The following is a 19,467-nucleotide window of genomic DNA, read 5'->3' as shown; positions in this document are numbered from 1 at the left end:
AATCAGGCAGCCCACTCAGTGGTGTCCTAATTACTGCTGGGTGACTCAAGCCAGACGATGCTCAGATCCCCAGGTGAAGACTTAGCTATCACAGAAATAGCTACATGTCCCAGTGAACAGACCTTGTCTACACCCCTGTAAGGTAGTGATTATTCGCCCCCTTTTACGGGTCAAACTCAGGTTTGGAGAAAGTGACTTGCCCACAGTTACTCAGTAAGAGGTGAAGCAGAGAAACAAACCCAGGGCTTAACAGTTCTTTTTTCAATTAGACCCCATCGTCTCGGCACTTAAGGATACAGGAGACAATATAAACTAGAAACTGCTTGGAGCCAAGTAGGGGAGTCAGCTGGCTTTCTAAACCACTTATCACTAACGGAAAGAGTTAGGAACTCCCTGAAGACAGTAACTAGTATCTTACCAGGTCACTGTATCCCTAATGGCTGCTACCTTATCAGGTAAGAGGGTGAGCATTTGGTTGAAAATTTTTTTCTTCAGAAGGGATTTTGTTACTAAAGGAATTTATTACTCACTAGCTCTAAATGCAGTAACATGAAACATTTGCTGCCACTGTTTATAGGCCTGCCAAACCAGTACTATGTGAGCAGTGGGCATTGGAGAAAACTAAGAGGTATTTTGGAAAAGAAACCAGAAAGTGCTGACTCATAACCTGGAAAATAATTCCCATGGCATATAAAGCGCCTCAGTTGATCCTCATAACACCTCTACGGTAGAAAGGATTGGAGCTATCAGCTCTATCTTTCCAAATGTGAGAAACAGACCGAGCCTGAGTTCCACAGCCTCCTCAGGGAGAGTCTGACCTGAAGAGCTGGTATGTTGCAAATGTAAGTACTTACCTGTTGCATCATCAAAAGCCAGCAGTAAGTGTGGACATCCTACATGAGAGTATTTCTTCAACTGACCCATTGCCACACACCAGACCCACCATGGGGACCCAGCTTTTGTCTCCTCTGGGGCAGAGTACATGCTCCTCTGTAGAAAGGAACAGGGCGAGTAGAGAAAAAGCTAAGCGTGCCTGGGAGCAGAGTTGATCAAGCCACACCCTAGTAACCCCTCAGGGAGTCTGGGTTGACTTCCATGTAGTTCTTGAAAAATGTTCCATTACAAACTTGGGTTCAGATTCAGAGGTTAAGAACCTCTACTTTATATTTTCTGAGAAGCTAGAAAACAAGCCAATTTTTAGACTGACGCTGTCTCACTCTATAAAAAATTCCTCCCTTCTTTCCCTCTATGCTCTGTCTATGGGCTAATAGCAATAAGAGCACAGCCTCGCTCCAACCATCAGGAGGAAATCGTGGGCTCCAGTCAGACTGCCTGGCTTTGAATCCCAGCTCTACTACTTGAAGCTGTGTGTCATTGGGCAAGCTGCTTAACTTTTCTCTGCCTCACTTTCCCCACAAGGGCAATACCACTACTTCTTTAAGTGTGCTTGCAGATTAAATGAGATTGTGTATGTGAAGCACTTAATCAACGCCCGGCTCACATGAGCACTCAGAAACTGTTAGGTCCAGGAAGGACATGTATATCATCTCTACCACCCTGTGCATCTGGCGCCGTTCTTCTTTCTCCACCCTGGTGTCTTCTCATTGCACGTGATCTTCAGAGGCAGCCAGCCCACCATCTGCAGAATGCACTGTGCTGCCCCAGTGCCCCTCCCTGGAGGGCTCACCTGGAGGGAGGCACTGCCCAGGCCATCCGACCTGGAATGATAAGACCTCAAACTCATTGTCACAGAAGAACTCCACACACTCAACCTTACAGGGATTTTTATTGTTTAAGACTCAGTCATGCATACTAAAATTACATGTTTTCACCACTTTGACTTAGAAAATGCACTAGAAAAATAAACTTTTGGTCGAAACAAACACTGAAGTAGATGAATCACCATCACGTGTCCCTATAGTCAAAGCCAAACTGAATTTCAGTTTGAAGCGAGGAATGTGACCAGTGGCTGAAATGGTACCCCAAAGTCTGGACAGAAGATTAGCCCACCTCCCACCCTATCAGAGTGGTGGCAGAGGCTCGTGGCCCCAGAGAGGTTCCAAGTATTTCACCTGTAACAGGTCCCCACTGATAGGCCAAGAGACGGAGGCATATCCACAAGATTCCTCCGGGGCAGCTGTGCCCGGCTAAACTTGCCACCCAGCGGGATGAAAGGAAGAGCAGCAAGCTGGCAAACAGTAAATTCGTCACTGGCTTCTCATCCACAGATCCACTGGGTCTTCCCATGGAGTAAGTTCTGTGGGGGAATATTTGACTCTGATGCCTGTTACTGGCATTTCAAGCAAACCATTTCTGAGTCAGGAGAGCAGAAAGGAATTCACTTTAGATTTACAAAATTAACAGATCCCAAAACTGAGAGGCATTACCAGAGCTCACATCTTTCCTAAACTGTCAATATGTTTCTGTTTGGTACCTCCACACCTCTCATGCCACGGGACAGCCACACCTGTACCATTAGCTCTCATTTCACTTCCTAAGTGAAAGTTTCAAAGGAAAACCTTAAAAGCTGAAAACTTCAAAATGAGGTATTATTCTAATGCCACAACAGTACAACAGCTTTTGCCTAACCAAATGAAAAAGTAATCCCATGACTGATCTGAGAATCAAATGGGATTTCAAGAAACTGCCCATCTAGGATAATTCTGAAAGGCACACTCTCTCAGGAATTCAGGGAAATGCCTGATTGCCCTAACTCTTTCTGGCAAAACTGGAGTATCTTGTGAGCTGAAGTTTTTGTAAACCTCTAAGGACAGGTGGCTCCTCGTGAAAGCAGGATGGAGTATGAGGGAGCTAAAGCCACCTTCGCCAAGGGCAAAGAAGGAGCTCAAGACCGGAAGCCAGGGTTGCACTTCTGACTGTTTCTGTAGATTTCTTGCAGCCTTTCCCTGGGAAAGTAGAACAGGATTCCAGGAAGAGGCACAATTTTCTAGAATTCTATGTAGGAGAAGAGGAGGAAGAAAACCTCCATATTACCTAAGCTTACGGATTCATTTGGAAGCTTTAGGTGTTAATTCATTCAGACCTAAATTTCCTAAATAATAACCCAGGGGCCGGCCCTGTGGCCGAGCGGTTAAGTTCGCGTGCTCCACTTCAGCGGCCCAGGGTTTCAGCGGTTTAGATCCAGGGCGTGGACATGGCACCGCTCATCAGGCCATGCTGAGGCGGTGTCCCGCATAGCACAACCAGAGGGACCTACAACTAGAATATACAACTATGTACTGGGGGGCTTTGGGGAGAAGAAGAAGAAGGAAAAAAAAAAGATTGGCAACAGATGTTAGCTCAGGTGCCAAGATTTAAAAAAAAAAAACTCAGGGGGAGGGGGGACTTTAAGAGATGTGGGACAGTGTCCCTGTGGCAGTGAAGCCAATTGATGCCAGGAACAGAGGGTTCAGAGCTCAGCGTTTAGGTCCTCTTTATCATATGACGACTCAAGGGTGTTCAGTGCCTCATCCAAGGCCACACAGCAAGGTAAAGCTGGAACTCAGGTCTCCTAATTTACTATTCCCTTCGCTTCCCTACACGATACTAGCCTGACTTTAGGGAAAAGTTAAATTTGAGGTGTTTGTGAAATGGGCCAGAGCTTTTCTCTGCAGGAAAACAGTCCCAGTTCTGATGTTCACTGGTCTGCTCTGTCAGTGTGCCCGCTACTGAGGACCGCTCACTGTGCTCCCTTGGCCACCCCCTGCCCAGCTGGGGCAACTTTATACAGTCGCCTGGTGCAGCCACGCAGAGACTTGCCTTGATTCTCACCCAGGGGAGGTCCTGCTTTCACAGCTTGGTTCAAACTTCCTAGGGTCCAAACTATTTGATCTCTCTTTGGAGTCAAAACAAAGCACAGCAGCTCTGGGAGGCAGACAAACCTTGGCTCTGGATCCTTTCAGAAGCTGAATGAAACGGCTGCTTGGTCCAACTGGAAAGGCCTGAGCAACATCCTTCCTGGTCTTTGAGATATTTCTCTGAGCTTCGCCATCTCTATGTTGTCCATAGACAAAGGCAATTGGCCAGGAATGCAATGCAGAATTTAAACCTTGGAAACTTGGTGGGGCTGAGTGATTTATTTGTTTAGCCTTTTTTTGATTTTTAATCTTTCTTTCCTCTTTGGAACCCAAGAAAGCCTCTAACCAGTTCTCCCATGTAGGCAGTTGGGTTCTGAACTCTCTACTTTAGCCATTCTGCTTAGATCTGTTCAGCAATGCTGGTCATACTGTCATTGTCAGATGAAACTAGAGGCAGCCAGGGGTATGCTGTGCGTTTTGGCACTTCCAGTTCAGCCAGGTTCCTAGAGGATCCAGGGTTAGCATCTCTGGTGAAAAGGGCTTTCCTCAGAATTGGCACTAATGAGGTAAGTATCTCCCACCACCAGCTTCTCCAAATATTTTAAAAAGTGCTATAAAGATGAACAGCTTATTAACAACAGGCTGGCCCTTGAATTTCAGAGCACAGTTCTCTTCCTAACTGAGCTGTCCACCTTGCCTGGTGGTCGACAAGTGCACGGAGAAGGTATATACACAACACAGTACTTGTCACTTTTTAACACCATAATTTGCATGGAATGAATATGAGAGGCAATAGGTCAAGCCACCAGATGAACCACCTAATTTGATGCTTGGGCTAAGGCTAAATTCTCAATAGGAAGGGTCTAAAGTGCTGAAATGCAGAACTAACATTCAGTCTGGACAGACTAGTTTGTTCACCCACACAGAGAGAAAAACTCAGGTGGGTTTCGGAGGGCAGGGGCTCCAGAAGTGACTCAGCAATAACCTGCCCTTGCCTTCATTTCCAGAGACCAAAATTTAAGAATCCCAAGTACTTTGACCATTCCCCATTGCCAGGGTTACAAAATACTGCCAGAGTCTCAGGGATGGAAGGAATTCATACAAGATCCTGGTCATCTCACCTGCCCTCACAAAAGCCATCCTTTTCAAATTTAACCCTCACTATGAAAAGGAAGTTGGTATCGCTGGGTCCCAAGAATATGCATACTGGTTTCTTTAAAGGCAGGGCCAAATGGAGACACATCCCTCTTGGAAAGGCCCACAAAAAACAGGATGCAACCACTTGCATCTAGAGAGTCATCTTGCAGAAAACCGACGTCTAACATTCAATAACTAAACCAAATCTCAGAACCTCAGCAGCCAGAAGGGCCCTGGGCATCATTTCATCCAGCCTCTTTTTACAGATGAGAAAGCTGAGGCCTGCAGAAGCCCATGCCTTGGCCACAGTCATGTATCTGAGGCTGGAGCCCAGCTCTCTTAATTCTTAAGCCAGAATTCTTTTAGCAACATAGGCTTGGCTTCTAGTATTTTAGGACGAGTAAAATCACATACTTCTAGGGCCCCGTATGATTCTATTGAGAACCAAGGCTAAGGCTTATGGGTTTGGGAAAACTTGTTTCTATTGCAAGATTCAACCAATGAATCCCAGAGGTGCTTGAAGTCTCTGGTTCCCGAATTGGATCTAGAAGTGCTGCTTATGTCTTGATGCTTGTATGATTCAGTTAAGGTGCTTTTCAAACCCAGTGATGGCAACTGGGACCCGTACCTCCAACTTGAAGTTTCCGGATGAGCAACAGGGGTCTGTAGTTAGGGTTCATGTGAAAGACGCCAGACTCCCCGAGTCTCACGTGTGGCCACCTTGCAGGCTTGGCCAAACTGTTTCAGGGGAGTGTGCCGCCTGGCCAATCAGGTGGTTTTCTCCTGGGACATAGGATCAAAGTGACTTTAGTCCTGATTCTTCTGGCTTTGAGATGTGTAAGAACAAGATACAGCTTCCAGATTAATGGTTGTAAACTGGGATTCCAAATGTTTGGGAATCACGGGGGGACATTTTCCATGTCTTACACAGAGTAATTCAAGTAACCAAGGGCTTACCCCACGGCTCACCCTCAGAGCTCTCCAGGCTTTTCCTCCATGCTGCAGTTTAATTACAGGGAGCAGGATCGAATCCATGGCACCTCAGATTCTCCTTGTGCCCCTCCAGGGAAAAAAGGAAAGGATCTAAAGATGGTGAGACCCACAGGGACCTGGCTAATAGCAGGAGTACAGCTGTGATTTCACAGCCCTCATGGAGTCATCACACTGCGCATCTGAGGTCACCCCCTCGGGCAGCAGGGCCTGGCCCAGGATGTTGTCGCAGGTGGGGTCAGGTGGGCAGAACTCTCTCACAAAGTCCTCCTCAGAGGCCAGCAGCACCGCGTTCCAGGCAGTGATGTCCAGCTCTCCGGCCGTGCCCCCGTACTCTTTGGGGAGAATGCTTCTTGGAAGGTTTGTGTGGAGAGAATTCAGGTCAGACCCATGGAGGAAAAACTAAAGGGGAATGAGATGAAAACACACATGTCCTTAGGTTAATCAGTAATTCGTAACCTCCTTTGTGCTAGGTGCTCAAATAACTATGTGTTGAATGAATAAAGGAACAGTTGATGGCAACTTGGCCCTTCTAGTTCCTCAAAAAGCTTAGGGATCCTTGATTCTCTTCTTATACCCTGTGGCCCGTTGGCTGGTCCTTCCAAATATATCCAGAATCCAACCACTGCGCTGCCCCCTAATGGTACCATGCCACCCTCACATCTCACCTAGATTCCCACACTGGCCTCCTACCTGGTGTCCCTGCTCACACCCTTGTCCCACCACAATCTAAGCTCTTTTCATGTCAGTCAGGTCACATCACTCCTCTATGTGCAACCTTCCGGTGCTCCTAGCTCACACAGACTAAGAGCCGAAGTCCATACAGTGGCCCACAGAGCCTGTCACAGTCTGCCCCTGTTCCTTCTCTGCCTCCCCCTCCTCCCACTTCACCCTGCTGCTCCTCCAGCATGCCGGGCATGCTCCCACCTCAGGGTTGTGCTGTTGCTGGTCCCCCAGAGATCTGTCAGGCTCACTACTCCGCTCTTTCAAGTCTTTGCTCCAATGCCGACTTGTCAGTGATGCCACCTCTAACCACCCTACTGAATATGGCAAGCTTTCCCCTCTCTGCACTCACCATCCGCTTTCTCTGCTTTCTTTCTCTCCATAGCACTTAGCACACTCTAATACCAGAAAACATACATAATCCATTGTCTGTGCCTCTCTCTAGAATGTCAGCTTCTGGGGCAGAGACTTTGGTCTATTTTGTTCATCTACAACATAGGTGCACATAGTATAAATATTTTTAAATGAATGAACGAACGTAGGAAGGACCAAATGAACAAGATTATGCGCCACAAATAAGGTCATTCCACAGATATAAAGGACCTGGTCCAAAGGCTGCTTTGATGAAAGCAGGCTCCTAACAGGATCTCCAGGAACCAACATGGGTTCAAACCCAGGCAGGGAGGCCACTAAATTAGTGATTCTCAAACCTAACTGTGCATCAGGATCACTTAAGGAGATTTTAAAAGCACAGATTCCTCGGCTCTACTCCTGAACTGCTGAGCTAAAATCTCCAGGCAAAGGGTCTGGGAATCTGGATCTGGATTTTAAGTTCCCTCCCTTGCAACCTTGAGATTCTCTGTTTCCTCTCTGAAAGAGAGCACAAAATTCAAGACTGTGTCTTGAGTCATCGAATGACCACAATGTTCCTAGGGCCAGGAAAGCAGGAGAAAAATACCACCCACCCCATTTCATTTTGGTACTGGGAAAGGTTAAAAGAGAACTGGCTCTTCTGGGTCAGAAAGGAAGACTATCTTTTAAAGTGTCATCTATCCTTTCTTAAATACAAGTTAAGCTAAAAACTCACATATTTCATAAACCTTGAATTATTTCACAAACTTTATACAGAGAGACAAGAAATTATGTAAGTGCAAAGGCTTAAATAGCATTTTTAAATCCCAGGGAGCTGTGGTAAGAAATCGCCAGAACTCTTTTGAACTACCTGCCCAATGACTACCCTCCTCCACGTCCTCTTGAACATAAAATGCAGTGTTGGCTCCCAATGCCCAGGCCAGGATACGAAAAAGTCTAAATGATGACAGAGCAAGGGAGCTCTTATGATAACAATCCTGCCTCTGCTCTCTCTACTGTCAGATATTATATTCTTATTAATTTATTCTTCCTCTCACAGAAAGGATTGTTCATTTATTTTTTCTGTAACCCCGTTCTTTCCAAATTAGTAGTGCCAGGGCAAAAATAATAAACTAAGATTAGTTTACTGATGTCACAATAAATTTATAGATACTTGTCACGAATAAAGAAGCAAAAAAAAGTATCTTAAGTCAATAGGATCATCACTTACTCTGTTTGCAATTTTCTCCTTCAGAAATGGTTTGATGATGGCAAAAATGCCTTTAAATATTCGAGGTTCATTCACTACATGGACTGCTTTTATCCGAATGGGGAAACCATCCTGTGGGGAAAGGGAAGGGAACGTTAGAAGATGTGCAGTATCTGCAAACTGTGTTTCCACAGCCTGCCTCCCCACTTAAATCTTCTTCATTTTAGGCCCCAACATCAGTCTGGTCTGATTCTCACGGCCTCCTCAATGACAGCCCACTTCGGGGCGAAACAGGAAGACAGGCCTCAGGGGAAGAGCCTCTTGGGACCCAGAGCTGAGTTAGAACAGAGTTAGGCAAACAAATGGAGAGCTGCTCTTCTTGTAGCAAAAACGGTCTGAGTCTGTATGGATGGATCGAGCAAATAGGAGACCTTCTGGATCAGCGTTGCCAGAAGTGTATTTCCCTGGGTATTACTAGGTGTGATGCAAAAAAGGGTTCTATGGTAGATAACTAAGTTTGAGAAAGAGGAGACCAACATAGTCAAACAGGTTTCCTTAACTGCAGGACTGTTCAGAGCTTTCAATATGCAAATGTTTATTGCGAAATTCACAAGAAAGACTTCTTATCCCACACTGCCCAAACTTATTTAACCTTAGAACTTTTTTTTGTCCCCCAGGTCATCTTACAGGACTAGAAAAACGCTGATCCAAACTTATTATCCTGACACTTGAATCTGCACAGTATTTAGCAGGGGCACCAAAAGAAGAGTGGAAGCTGAGGAAAGCCAGAGTATTGGCTCAAAGCCAGAATTCAAATTTCCAATAATGACCTAATGTGACATTGATGTTTAAATAATCAGTCTGTGCACAGTAGGGGCCCAAACACACTGTGGAATTCAATGAGGAGAACTGTTGTTATCTCTGGTGCCCCACACGTGACAAGAGACAGCACCCCTGTGGGTGGGTCAGAATGAATGAGGAGTCAACCTGTATGAGCTGTGAGCTTGGGCCGGGCTACATCCTCTGGGCCTCAGCTTCCCCACCTATCAAAAAGGAAAAATAATTCTTGCCTTGTCTGTCTCAGAGGATTCCTTGAAGGACCAAATGGGTTACAATGACTGTAAAAGAGCTCTGCAAACCGTTAAATACTGTGAAGGTAGGTAAGGAACTTTACGGCTAAAGCATAGGACGTGAGGTATGAAAGCATCTGGCCAACAGTGCTCCACGCTGCCAGGTCCCACAAAGGGCAGGAGGCTCCATCGCCTCGGGCAGCAGCACAATTGCTCAGTGTCATCTGTTAGGAGAGTTTCTCCTCTGTGTCCTGGACACACACACAAAAATGCAGAAAGCATTTCTCTGGTGTTTGGACTCCCGCCCTAAAGCTGGTCTTGTCCAGACTGAAGGCACCTCAAAAACTACTGGACCCTGATGAGAATGAGGGGTAAAGAGGACTTTTACCTTTCTCCCCATGACGCTTCTGTACTCTTCTGATTGTAGCAGTGGGAAGTGGGGTTTGTGTATCATGCAGAATCTGAAGCAAAAGGACAGGGCCCCAGGGAAAGCCAAAACAAGCACAGAACAGGCGTGTGACAAATACGGGCCATACCTGAAGGATGCCAATCACCTTTTTGGCTATAAAAGGGCCAAAATGAGATGCTTTTGATAAGCTCACTCCTTTGTAGTCTGCAAGAATTACAATTCCATTCACCTGGGTTTCTTCAGACTGAATGAGTTTTTCTAAGGTCAAGTATATGGCTCGGATGTTTTCCGTAATTGGATAGTTGCTCGGTATCCATCTGTCTAAGGTCATAAGAAATGAACAGTATATTACAGAAATGAATACAAACAAGTAATCAGACAGGCTAAGATTTATCTCTTTGTTAAAACTGTTGTTTAAAAATGGAAGAGAAAGATATTCTACTAGCATGACTCTACTTAGGTTAGTAAAGGGGCCCCTTTAAGCAGCAGCTAATGTTTCTTAACTCCAAACAGAGCATCACATTCTGAAATGGAAATGCAACCGAGTGTTGAGGTTAAAAGTATGTGCTATGAAGTCAGACATACCTGGGGTTTGAATGGTAACAGCTGTGTGACCTTAGGCAAGTTACTTCCTCACTCTGAGCCTACATCTCCTCATAAGTAGAATGGCATAATAATACTTCCCTTAATGGACATCTGTGCCTCTGCCATCAGATATGCCCCTTTATTTCATAACACCACCCTGATTTTCCCTAGGGAACCACCTCTTCCCACGCTAGCCATGTAGTTTGGGTAAAATTGACTTAGCTCCTGGCTCCAGAGGTGGGCTTGGCCAATCTGGGTATTACATCCTCCTGGGCACACTGTGTGATCCAAGCCAGGTCAAGCAGAGCCAAGGGGACTCAATCCTGGGACCCTAGCCCTTTGAAAGGAGAAGATCTCTTCCCTCTTGTAGTGGTGAGGCTGGGAGCCTGAGACTCAGGGGCGCCATGAGGCAGGAGTTGGCCTGAGAAAAGCCATGCTGAGGACAGCAGAGATGGAGACGGCTTCCCAATGCTGTAGGCTGAGCAAACTCCCCTTTCCAGGCTGGATGCTCCTTTAATACTCCCCATATATTTAAGGAGTCTTCCCTCTCTTTGGGAAAAACATGAAAATGACCACTTTTGACCATTAACCACTATTCTCAAGAAAATCCCACCAAGATCTGTCTGTTCCTTTCTTAGAAAGATAAAACTCCACATAATTTCCACCAATGGGATATGTAATGTGCAAAATTACTATGAAAAAAATCCTTGTCCAAAAATTGTGCCAGCTTGCTGTCTAATCTTGCTGCCAATTAAACCTGCTTCTACATAACTAGATGTCATCCTTTTCAATCACATATGTCTCAAAAGCACTTAGAAGAAGGCAAAGCCCACACCCAGTGGAAACAAAACCTTCTGTGTATGCCCCCTTCTAAAAGGTTGAGACGCTGGGGAGGGGTCTAGATCTGCTCCAGACACAAGGGGAAAAAATTCATCTCACAAGCAAAGGGTTGAAACCAGCGTGGTAATATCTGTTTTGTAATAGTCTTATGTGTTGAGTGCAGAGGAGCAGCAGAAACACTCGTCGAATGGTTTCTAGGTCTCCTGGTGCCCTGAAATCTCCACGGCATTGCTGATTTTAAAATAAACACCTCTAATATTGGAAAGTGCCCAAAACAGCAGGTAATGCAGTTAACACTGTGCCTGGTACACAGTAAAGGATCAAGAGCACGGTTTAGGCCCCAGAGAGGGTTTGGTAAGTGACTAAAGGCAAGGGCGATGTGGGGCTCAAAGGCAGAGGAAGGTGCACGCCGTCCTCCCTGCCCCGTCAGGCTTCCCTCCAGGAGGAGTCTGTACGCACGCGCGAAGGAGGGCTATCGGCACGTTCTCATTTTCCTGGCTTGGCTGGGAAGAACACTGAAATCTTACTTTCAAATTTTGTCTCAGCTCTGTCTGATGGACAACACTGAGGCCAGGGGTGGAGTGGAGAAGCGTCCTGAGATTATAATGCATCTAGTGTCACGGAAGAGAAGAGGAAGAAGAATCAGAAAGCTTGAGTTCTAGCATCCCCTAGTCATTGTGTCAACCAAGAAATGTCCCTACACATTTCCAAATACTTTTTGTGGGTGGGGAGCTGTCCCCAATTGAAAACTACTGTGTCAAAGAAACATAAGGTGTCCTGATTACCCTCATGAAGTGCTCAGATCAAAAGGTGAATCTGTGAGTCCTTTCAATGGCTTAACAAAGTAGAAGAAAGGAGAGAAAAGTTGGAGGAGGCACATGGTACACAGACATCTTTCCAGGCGTCTGCCCAGCCCACACCATTTCACTGATGTCTGTACCTGACCTACTCACAAAGGAGGGAAGTCGTGGAGGGCAGGGGTCCTGGCAGCCCCACCTGTATCCTATGACCAGGGCAGCTTTCTCAGCCTGCCAGATTCTCAACCCTAGAAATCTGGAATTTGCATTGAAGGAACTTAGTTGGGTGGCCAGGTAAACCTAGGAGTTGAGGGGTGCCAGAGCTAGCCATGTGCATAGAGGCAGCAAAAGCCAGTCTATAGAGAGAAGTGTGAAGGAGATATGCAAAGGGCAGCAGAAACGTGTGGCCCAGAGAGATGCACAGACTGAGACACAGAGGCAGAGACAGAGAGAAAGGCTGTCTCAGTTCCTGATGGGGGAATGAACCAGATTCTGGTTCTCGGTTCCAGGGCCTATGAGAGCTCTCTGGTTCTGTGAGATGCTCCTGTCTCCTTAGACTATATCCTGTCTGTTTTCTTGCCAGGTTGAGCAGGTTTTTGTCATCTGCCATCAAAAGAGCCTTGAGTAGGACAGAGAGGGGACAAAAGGGAATAGGAAAGGGAGAGAGGACACTGGACAGACATGTCCCAAACTGTACACACACCCCCTGGAACAGCCTAGTGCAATACCTGGGCGGATGCAGAGGATATGGCAGCCCCGGGGGTCGGTGTGGGGCAGCACGGTGAGGAATCCAGAAGCAAGGACATCTTTTAAGGCCGACGGCTTCAGGTTATTGAAGACTTCGGGCCAGCTTCTCCTGCAGCTGTGGTAGTTAATGAGGAGCTGCAGGGCCCGGTCATAATCAAATTTGCGGGCTCGGAGGAAGCGCAGTAGGAAGGCATCGTCGAGAGAGGTGCTCAGGTTCGGGTACTCCTTCCGCACCATGTCACGGAGGGCCTGGACATCTCGAAGTCTCCATTCCGGCTTCTCCTGCAGCTCTTCCCTGGCTTTGGTGACCAGTTCTTCTGACAGAGTGCACACATAGCCAGGAGGCTCGGGCGGTGCCGGCAGCTCATTTTCGGAAAGAGAGGCCGCAGAAGGGCTGGTTCTCAGAGAGTCACTTTCTTCTGACATTAGCTACCAGGATTCCTGCCAAAACAGAATGCTCATTTCAAACCCCAGGACATCATGATGTAGGCAGACGAATGTTTTTGTCAAGCCAAGTAACCTCAGAGCAGTGGTTCTCAAGCAGGAGAATGAACTGGAGCTGAACCAGGCACCCAGGTGCAACCCCAGGCCGAATGAAGTTAGAATCTCCATGGAGGCACCCAGGCAGCTAGGGCAGGAGAGACACACTCCTCAGCAGACACCACGGCCTTGCTTACAGATGTATGAACAAGTGCTCAACTTCACTCATAATTAAAGAAATGTGAATTAAAACAACTTCGAAATTCAGATTGCCAAAAATACAAAACAATTACTCTGATATGCTTGCTGCGGGTGGGAGAATAAATTGGCACAGCCTCTTTAGAAGGCAGCTTGTCAGTATCTACCAAATTTAAAACCACATACCCTTTGGCTCAGCATTCCACTTCTAGGACATATACCTGTAAGTGTACGCAAAACGCATACACAAAGATGATGATTACAAATATTGATTATAATGGCAAAAGACTGGAAACACTTTAATTGTATACCAGTTGAAGACTGGTTATATAGTATTACCATATGAATGGGATACCATTCAGTTATGAAAAGGAATTTAGGCAGATCTTTATGAATTGACATATTAAGGAAAAAGTAAACTGCAGAACAGTGTGCATAAAATAATCACATTTATGTTTTTTAAATATATACACATATACACTTATGAATGCACCTAAAATTTCTGGAAGGAGATAAAAAGAAACTGTTACCAGTGTTCCCAGGGAAGTGAACTGGGCAATTGGACATTTAAGGTGGGAGAGAGACTTTTCACTGCTGTTTTAATTTTTTACCATGCACATGTGACTTATCATGGCCACGAAACTGAGCTGATCAGATCTTCTGTTGGGGTGGAGCATAACTGGCGGATGGCCTCAGCTGCTGTCCCTCTGGATCCATCATCCAGTGGATGCTATATTTTCCAGACTGCCCCCAGCCAGTGACTGAGGGAGACCCACGCTTCCTCTAACAGGCAACTTCGCCTAGAGGATGCCCTACCAGCCTGGCCTGGCTGAACCTTTCATGGAAATGCACTCCAGTCTGAGACTTCCTGCCCAAACCTCCTTCACAGGGGCCAGACTCACACGGCTGCCTGAAGATTCTCCCCGACTTCTCCAGCTCCCCTTCCTTTTATGCTTCACAGGCATTGCCTCCAATAAATGTCTTGCACAGCTAATCGCATCCTAATGTCTGCTTCTTAGAAGAAGTGAACCAACACACTTACTGAAGGAAAAACAAAAACAAAGCAATTGCCTTAGATATCCCAGGAATAAGGTAGCAGCAGGGCAGACCAGTTCCAAAGCCCAAGCTCCCGTCCATGGGCTGTCGATGATCCCCCACTCTGAGCTCAGCCAGGAAGGCGGGGACCATCTTGGGGTCTTTGCACATAGCCAGTCTCCCCCCAGCCAGAGAGACCAGGTCATTGCCTCTAAATCTTAGGTCTGCCCACTTCATTCCTTGCATTCTAACCTCCAGCCCCACCCAGCTTCTTTCACTTCCCCCCAAAGATGTGTTTTCTTGTCTTGTGCACATCCTGTTTCCTCCCACTAGCATGCTCTTCCTCCGGTTCTTCATCTGACTGATTCACCCTCAAGTCCAATTAGATGCTACTTCATCCACTCAACAAATATTGAGCACTTAGTACAGACCAAGCTCTCTTCCAGGCACTGGGGATAGAGCAGTGAACAAATGAAAAATCTTGCCTTTATTGAGCTTAGATTCTAGTGGAGGAGACTATAAGCAAAATAAACTAAATAGTCTACTAGAAGATGGTAAGTGCCAGGGAGAGAAACAGAGCAGGGAAGGGGGCTGGATGTATCTGGGGATGGGAGGTGCAATTTTAAGTAGGGTGGGCAGGGAAGGCCTCACTTGAGTGACATTTGAGCAAAGATGAAGATGAGGCAGCATGTCATGCAGATATCTGGGAGAAGAGCAAGTGCAAAGCCTCAAGCAGGAACATTCCTGGCTTTTTCAAGGAACAGCAAAGAGGTGAGTGTGGCTAGAGGCAAATGCGCAAGGCAGAGAGTATGAGCAGATGAATTTAGAGAGGTGCTGGGGCCGCACTGGTACAGGGCTTGGCAGGCCAGTAAGAACTTTGACTTTTACTGAGGTTGGTGGGAGCTATGGAGTGTTTACAGTGACACAATCTGATTTGTATCTTAAAAGGATCACTCAGTTGTCTTGTGAGTGGACTGTAGGAGGATAAGGACAGAAGTGACAAGACCATTTAGAGACTCTTGCAAGTAATCTAAGCAAGAGATGATGGTGCTTGAAGCAGGAAGCCTCCTCTGAGTCCAGGCCAGGTTAGGAGCCTCCCCAACAGAAGGTCTTCAGCACAGCCCCTCCTACTCTTGTAACTGTCGGTAGGTAATTTGTGGACCACATCTGCCTTGTTCATCACCTTAAATTCAGCACCTAACAGGGTGTCAGACACATAGTCTGCACTCCATAAATATTTGTTGAATGAGTTTAATTTGCTTGGTAGAGGTATCCTGAGTGAGGAATGGAACAACAATCATGGCTCATGGGACCCACCCTAGGGTGTTTCCATGAGAGTCACCAACACATGCCTCTAATCCCAATCCAGTGCTTATCTGAAAGACAGACTGTAGTGTCCATGGGCTACAGGCCTAGCCTCTCTCCCACCTTCCATCTCAATGCACATTAAATGCCAGCCAAAACAAATGAATGACCCACCTCTCTTGAAACACCTTGTGCATTTCTGACACTTCTGCCTGGAATTTCCTCTCTTTGTTTATTCCCAACCAGACAACTCATCACCTTCCAGGCCTAGCTTCAATGTCACCTCCTCTGTGAAGCCTTCTCTGACTCCCTCAGGGTGATTCCTTCCAGTTTTCCACAGCACTGGGTTCCTATTTTTCTCTCAGAAATTGCCATCCAGTGTCATGAAACTCCTTAAAGGCAGTTTCACCACCCATTCGTTTATCAAATTACTGATCACCTACCATACATGTCAGGCACTGTGCTCACAAGCGCCAAGAAAACAACAGTGAACAATATAATTCTTTGCCTTACGAAGTTTAACTCACAGTGGAAAGATGAAAAGAGATATGTGCTCCAGCATTTTACCAAGCATCAAGCACCGTGATAAGCACTTTATACCTGTCCTTTAACCTTCACAATTTTTGGTGAGAGCACCATTACTGTACTTATTTTACAAAGGAGGAAACTGCCCACTAGAATGTAAATCCCACGAGGACAGACAACTCGCCTGCCACCTTCACTGCTATCCCCAGTGCCTGCCACGTGATGTGCTCAGTAAATCTTAGCGGATGATACGAGGTTAAGCGATGTGCCCAAAGGTACACACCTGGTGAGGCCGAGCAGGGATGCGTCTAGCCCCAGAGTGGGCTCTACACCCCACCTGGAGCTTCCTGTTTAATCTCTAGGGCCTCGGCAGTGTCAAGCACAGAGCAGGACTCAGTGACAGTCTGGTGAACGAACTGCGGCGGTAGAGGGATGGGTGCAAACACCATTTGTTAGGGAGAAGCCAGGCATCTTCCTCACCTGGAACCCATCAGTTGGAGAGCATCACCTTCTTCCCCACCCCACCCCAACAAGGAGAGGTCAGGAAGCCACGGCTCCTGGAGCCCCAGAGACCCCACGTCCCGTCGACAGCCTTCCGAGGCCCCTCATTTCCGGTTGTCACCCCTTCCTCAGGTGTCCCCATTTCCTGGGGTCTCTCTTTCTCCTCGGGTCTCCCACTTCCGGTTATCCCTCCCTCTTAGGGGCCCCTCTCCCCGGCCCCCGAGGCACACGGAGGGGATCGCGGGCACTCACCGGCCCGGCTAGGGGGCGGAGCGCGGGTCAATGGGCGGCGGGAGCCTCGTCCGGCAGCGCGCGCAGAAGCTACCCGCACTCCCTGCCCGGCCGGCCCGGCCCCTCGCGCCGGAAGTGACGTGCGCAGGGCGTGGGAAGGTGGGGCGCCGCCCGTGAGTGCGCATGTGCGACGTCTCGCCGCAGTGCCAGCCCTCTGTCCCCCCCTGGCGGCCGGGCCTCTGCGCTCTGGGATCTGAGCCTGGGAGGGGCGGGGTGGAACAGGGGGAGCGAGCAGGTTTAGATAGTATGGAAGGGGAAACTGAGGCCCAGAGAAGGAAAGAAGAAGCTGCCGCTTTCCGAGAACATACTGCCATGTACCTGGTGTTTTTTATCCGTTATTTCATTAAATCCTTGTATTTATGGAATTCTCCTATTTCATGAAAGGGAAACTGTCAATGGATAAAGTAAAGGGTTTCAGACCTAGACCTCGGGATTAGCATTCCAGGATTCTTCCCGCCATAGCTGCCGTCAGGACTGGCTGCTCCAAAGGGGGAGATTCCGCTCCCGGGCACATCTGTGTCTGTCGTTAGCTGAGTGGCCTTGGGCAAGTCCCCATTTCACCCTTGGGCTTCAGTTTCCTAATCTGTAACGATTCTTGCCCTAAAATCCTGATTCAATAATTGTTTCCTGCTTTGGGGTTCTTGAAGTCCCCTTCAGAAAGTGGTACCTTGAAAAAGGCTTTACTAGCCCCCACCCCTAGTCTATTAAAACCCCCAACTCCCCCCCCCCACACACACACACATTTTGTGCAATTACAACTTTGAGACAAATCCCCTAGGTCCCTTTTTCTGGCAAAATTAAGAAGCTAAACCATTTCTAGAGAGAAATTCTGTAGTCCAGGAGGACTCAGAGCCCAAAGGAATATCCAAGAGATGACCTTAAACAATCTCTTCCTTTCCTTACCCCAGTGACAAGAGGGAGATGGGGACTGACCCAGGAAGGCCATGGGAACATGGCAGTTTGTGCCAGATGCTAGATTGTGCAGGGGGAGTGGAGGAGGGGAGGGGGGTGCCAGGGAGTCATGAGTTTTGGCTTCTGCTCTCAGCTCTACCATTTCTAGAGCTGCCAGATAAAATACAGAACACTCAATTACATTTGAATTTCAGATAAACAACAATTTGTTTTTAAGTATGTCTCATGCAACGTTTGAGAAATACTTATACTAAAAAAATTGTCTATCAGAAATTCAAGTTTAACTGGGCATCCTGTTTTTTTATTTTTATTTTTGCTAAATCTGTGTATTAGTTTCCTGTGGCTGTTATAACAAATTACTACAAACCTAGTGGCTTGAAAAAACACACATTTATCCTCTTACAATTCTGCAGGTCAGAATTCTAAAATCAGGGTGTTGGCAGGGATGAATTCTCTCTGGGACTTAGGGGAAAATCCATCTCTTTGCCTTTTCAGCTTCTGGAGGCCACCTGACTTCCATGATTCGTGGCCCCTTCCTCAAATCATTTCAACCTCTTCTGTTGTCACATCTACCACTAACTCTGATCCTCCTGACTCCCTTTTCAGAAAACCTTTTTATTTTCTTGTGCTAAGAACACTTAACATGAGCTCTACTCTCTTCACAATTTTTTTTTTTAATTTTTTTAAAAGATTTTATTTTTTCCTTTTTCTTCCCAAAGACCCCTGGTACATAGCTGTATATTCTTAGTTGTGGGTCCTTCTAGTTGTGGCATGTGGGATGCTGCCTCAGCATGGCCTGATGAGCGGTGCCATGTCCATGCCCAGTATCCGAACCTGTGAAACCCCGGGCCACTGAAGCGGAGCATGCGAACTCAACCACTTGGCCACAGGGCCAGCCCCTCTTCACAAACTTTTAAGTGTACAATACATTAGTGTTGACTAGAGATACAGTGTGTCCTGCCTCCCTCCTACAAGGACTCTCGTCATTACATTAGACCCACTCAGACAATCTAGGATAGTCTCCTATCTCAAGATCCTTAATTAATTAATTAATTTATTTTTTAAAGATTTTATTTTTTCCTTTTCTCCCCAAAGCCCCCCGGTACATAGTTGTATATTCTTCGTTGTGAGTCCTTCTAGTTGTGGCATGTGGGACGCTGCCTCAGCGTGGTTTGATGAGCGGTGCCATGTCCGCACCCAGGATTCGAACCAACAAAACACTGGGCTGCCTGCAGCGGAGTGCGTGAACTTAACCACTCAGCCACGGGGCCAACCACCTCAAGATCCTTAATTTAATCACACCTGCAAAGTTCCTTTCACTATACAAGGTAAGGAGGCCGGCCCTGTGGCCGAGTGGTTAAGTTCATGCTCTCTGCTTTGGCAGCCCAGGGTTTCACTGGTTCGGATCCTGGGCATGGACATGGCACCGCTCATCAGGCCATGCTGAGGTGGCGTCCCACATGCTACAACTAGAAGGACCCACAACTAAAAATATACAACTATGTACTGGGAGGGTTGGGGAGAAAAAGGAAAAATAAAATCTTAAAAAAAAAAAATACAAGGT

General features: G+C 46.9%; 1 protein-coding gene across 7 annotated transcripts in view; it reads right to left on the bottom strand.

The window, feature by feature from the left end:
• Window positions 1-1,767: 1,767 nt before the first annotated feature.
• Window positions 1,768-19,467, bottom strand: part of TTPAL (alpha tocopherol transfer protein like) — a 36,281-nt gene continuing 18,581 nt past the window's right edge. The window contains exons 1-6 of one of the 7 annotated variants that reach the window (XM_070485977.1): window positions 16,953-17,062; window positions 16,483-16,615; window positions 12,638-13,097; window positions 9,917-10,008; window positions 8,230-8,340; window positions 1,768-6,326 (exon numbers count right to left, since the gene is read on the bottom strand). In XM_070485977.1, the coding sequence (XP_070342078.1) occupies window positions 6,048-6,326; window positions 8,230-8,340; window positions 9,917-10,008; window positions 12,638-13,082 (927 nt within the window). In that variant the 5' untranslated portion in view covers window positions 13,083-13,097; window positions 16,483-16,615; window positions 16,953-17,062 and the 3' untranslated portion in view covers window positions 1,768-6,047. Of the gene's footprint in view, window positions 6,327-8,229; window positions 8,341-9,814; window positions 10,009-12,637; window positions 13,098-14,236; window positions 14,376-16,482; window positions 16,616-16,679; window positions 16,814-16,952; window positions 17,078-19,467 lie in introns of those variants that run through there. The other 6 variants (XM_044748327.2, XM_044748325.2, XM_014845912.3 and 3 more) reach the window with 6 other exon arrangements.

This window comes from Equus asinus, chromosome 15 (genome assembly GCF_041296235.1).
Source record: "Equus asinus isolate D_3611 breed Donkey chromosome 15, EquAss-T2T_v2, whole genome shotgun sequence".
NCBI lineage: Eukaryota > Metazoa > Chordata > Mammalia > Perissodactyla > Equidae > Equus > Equus asinus.
Note: the sequence above shows the minus strand (reverse complement) of the source record. Positions and strands in the feature narration are given on the sequence as shown.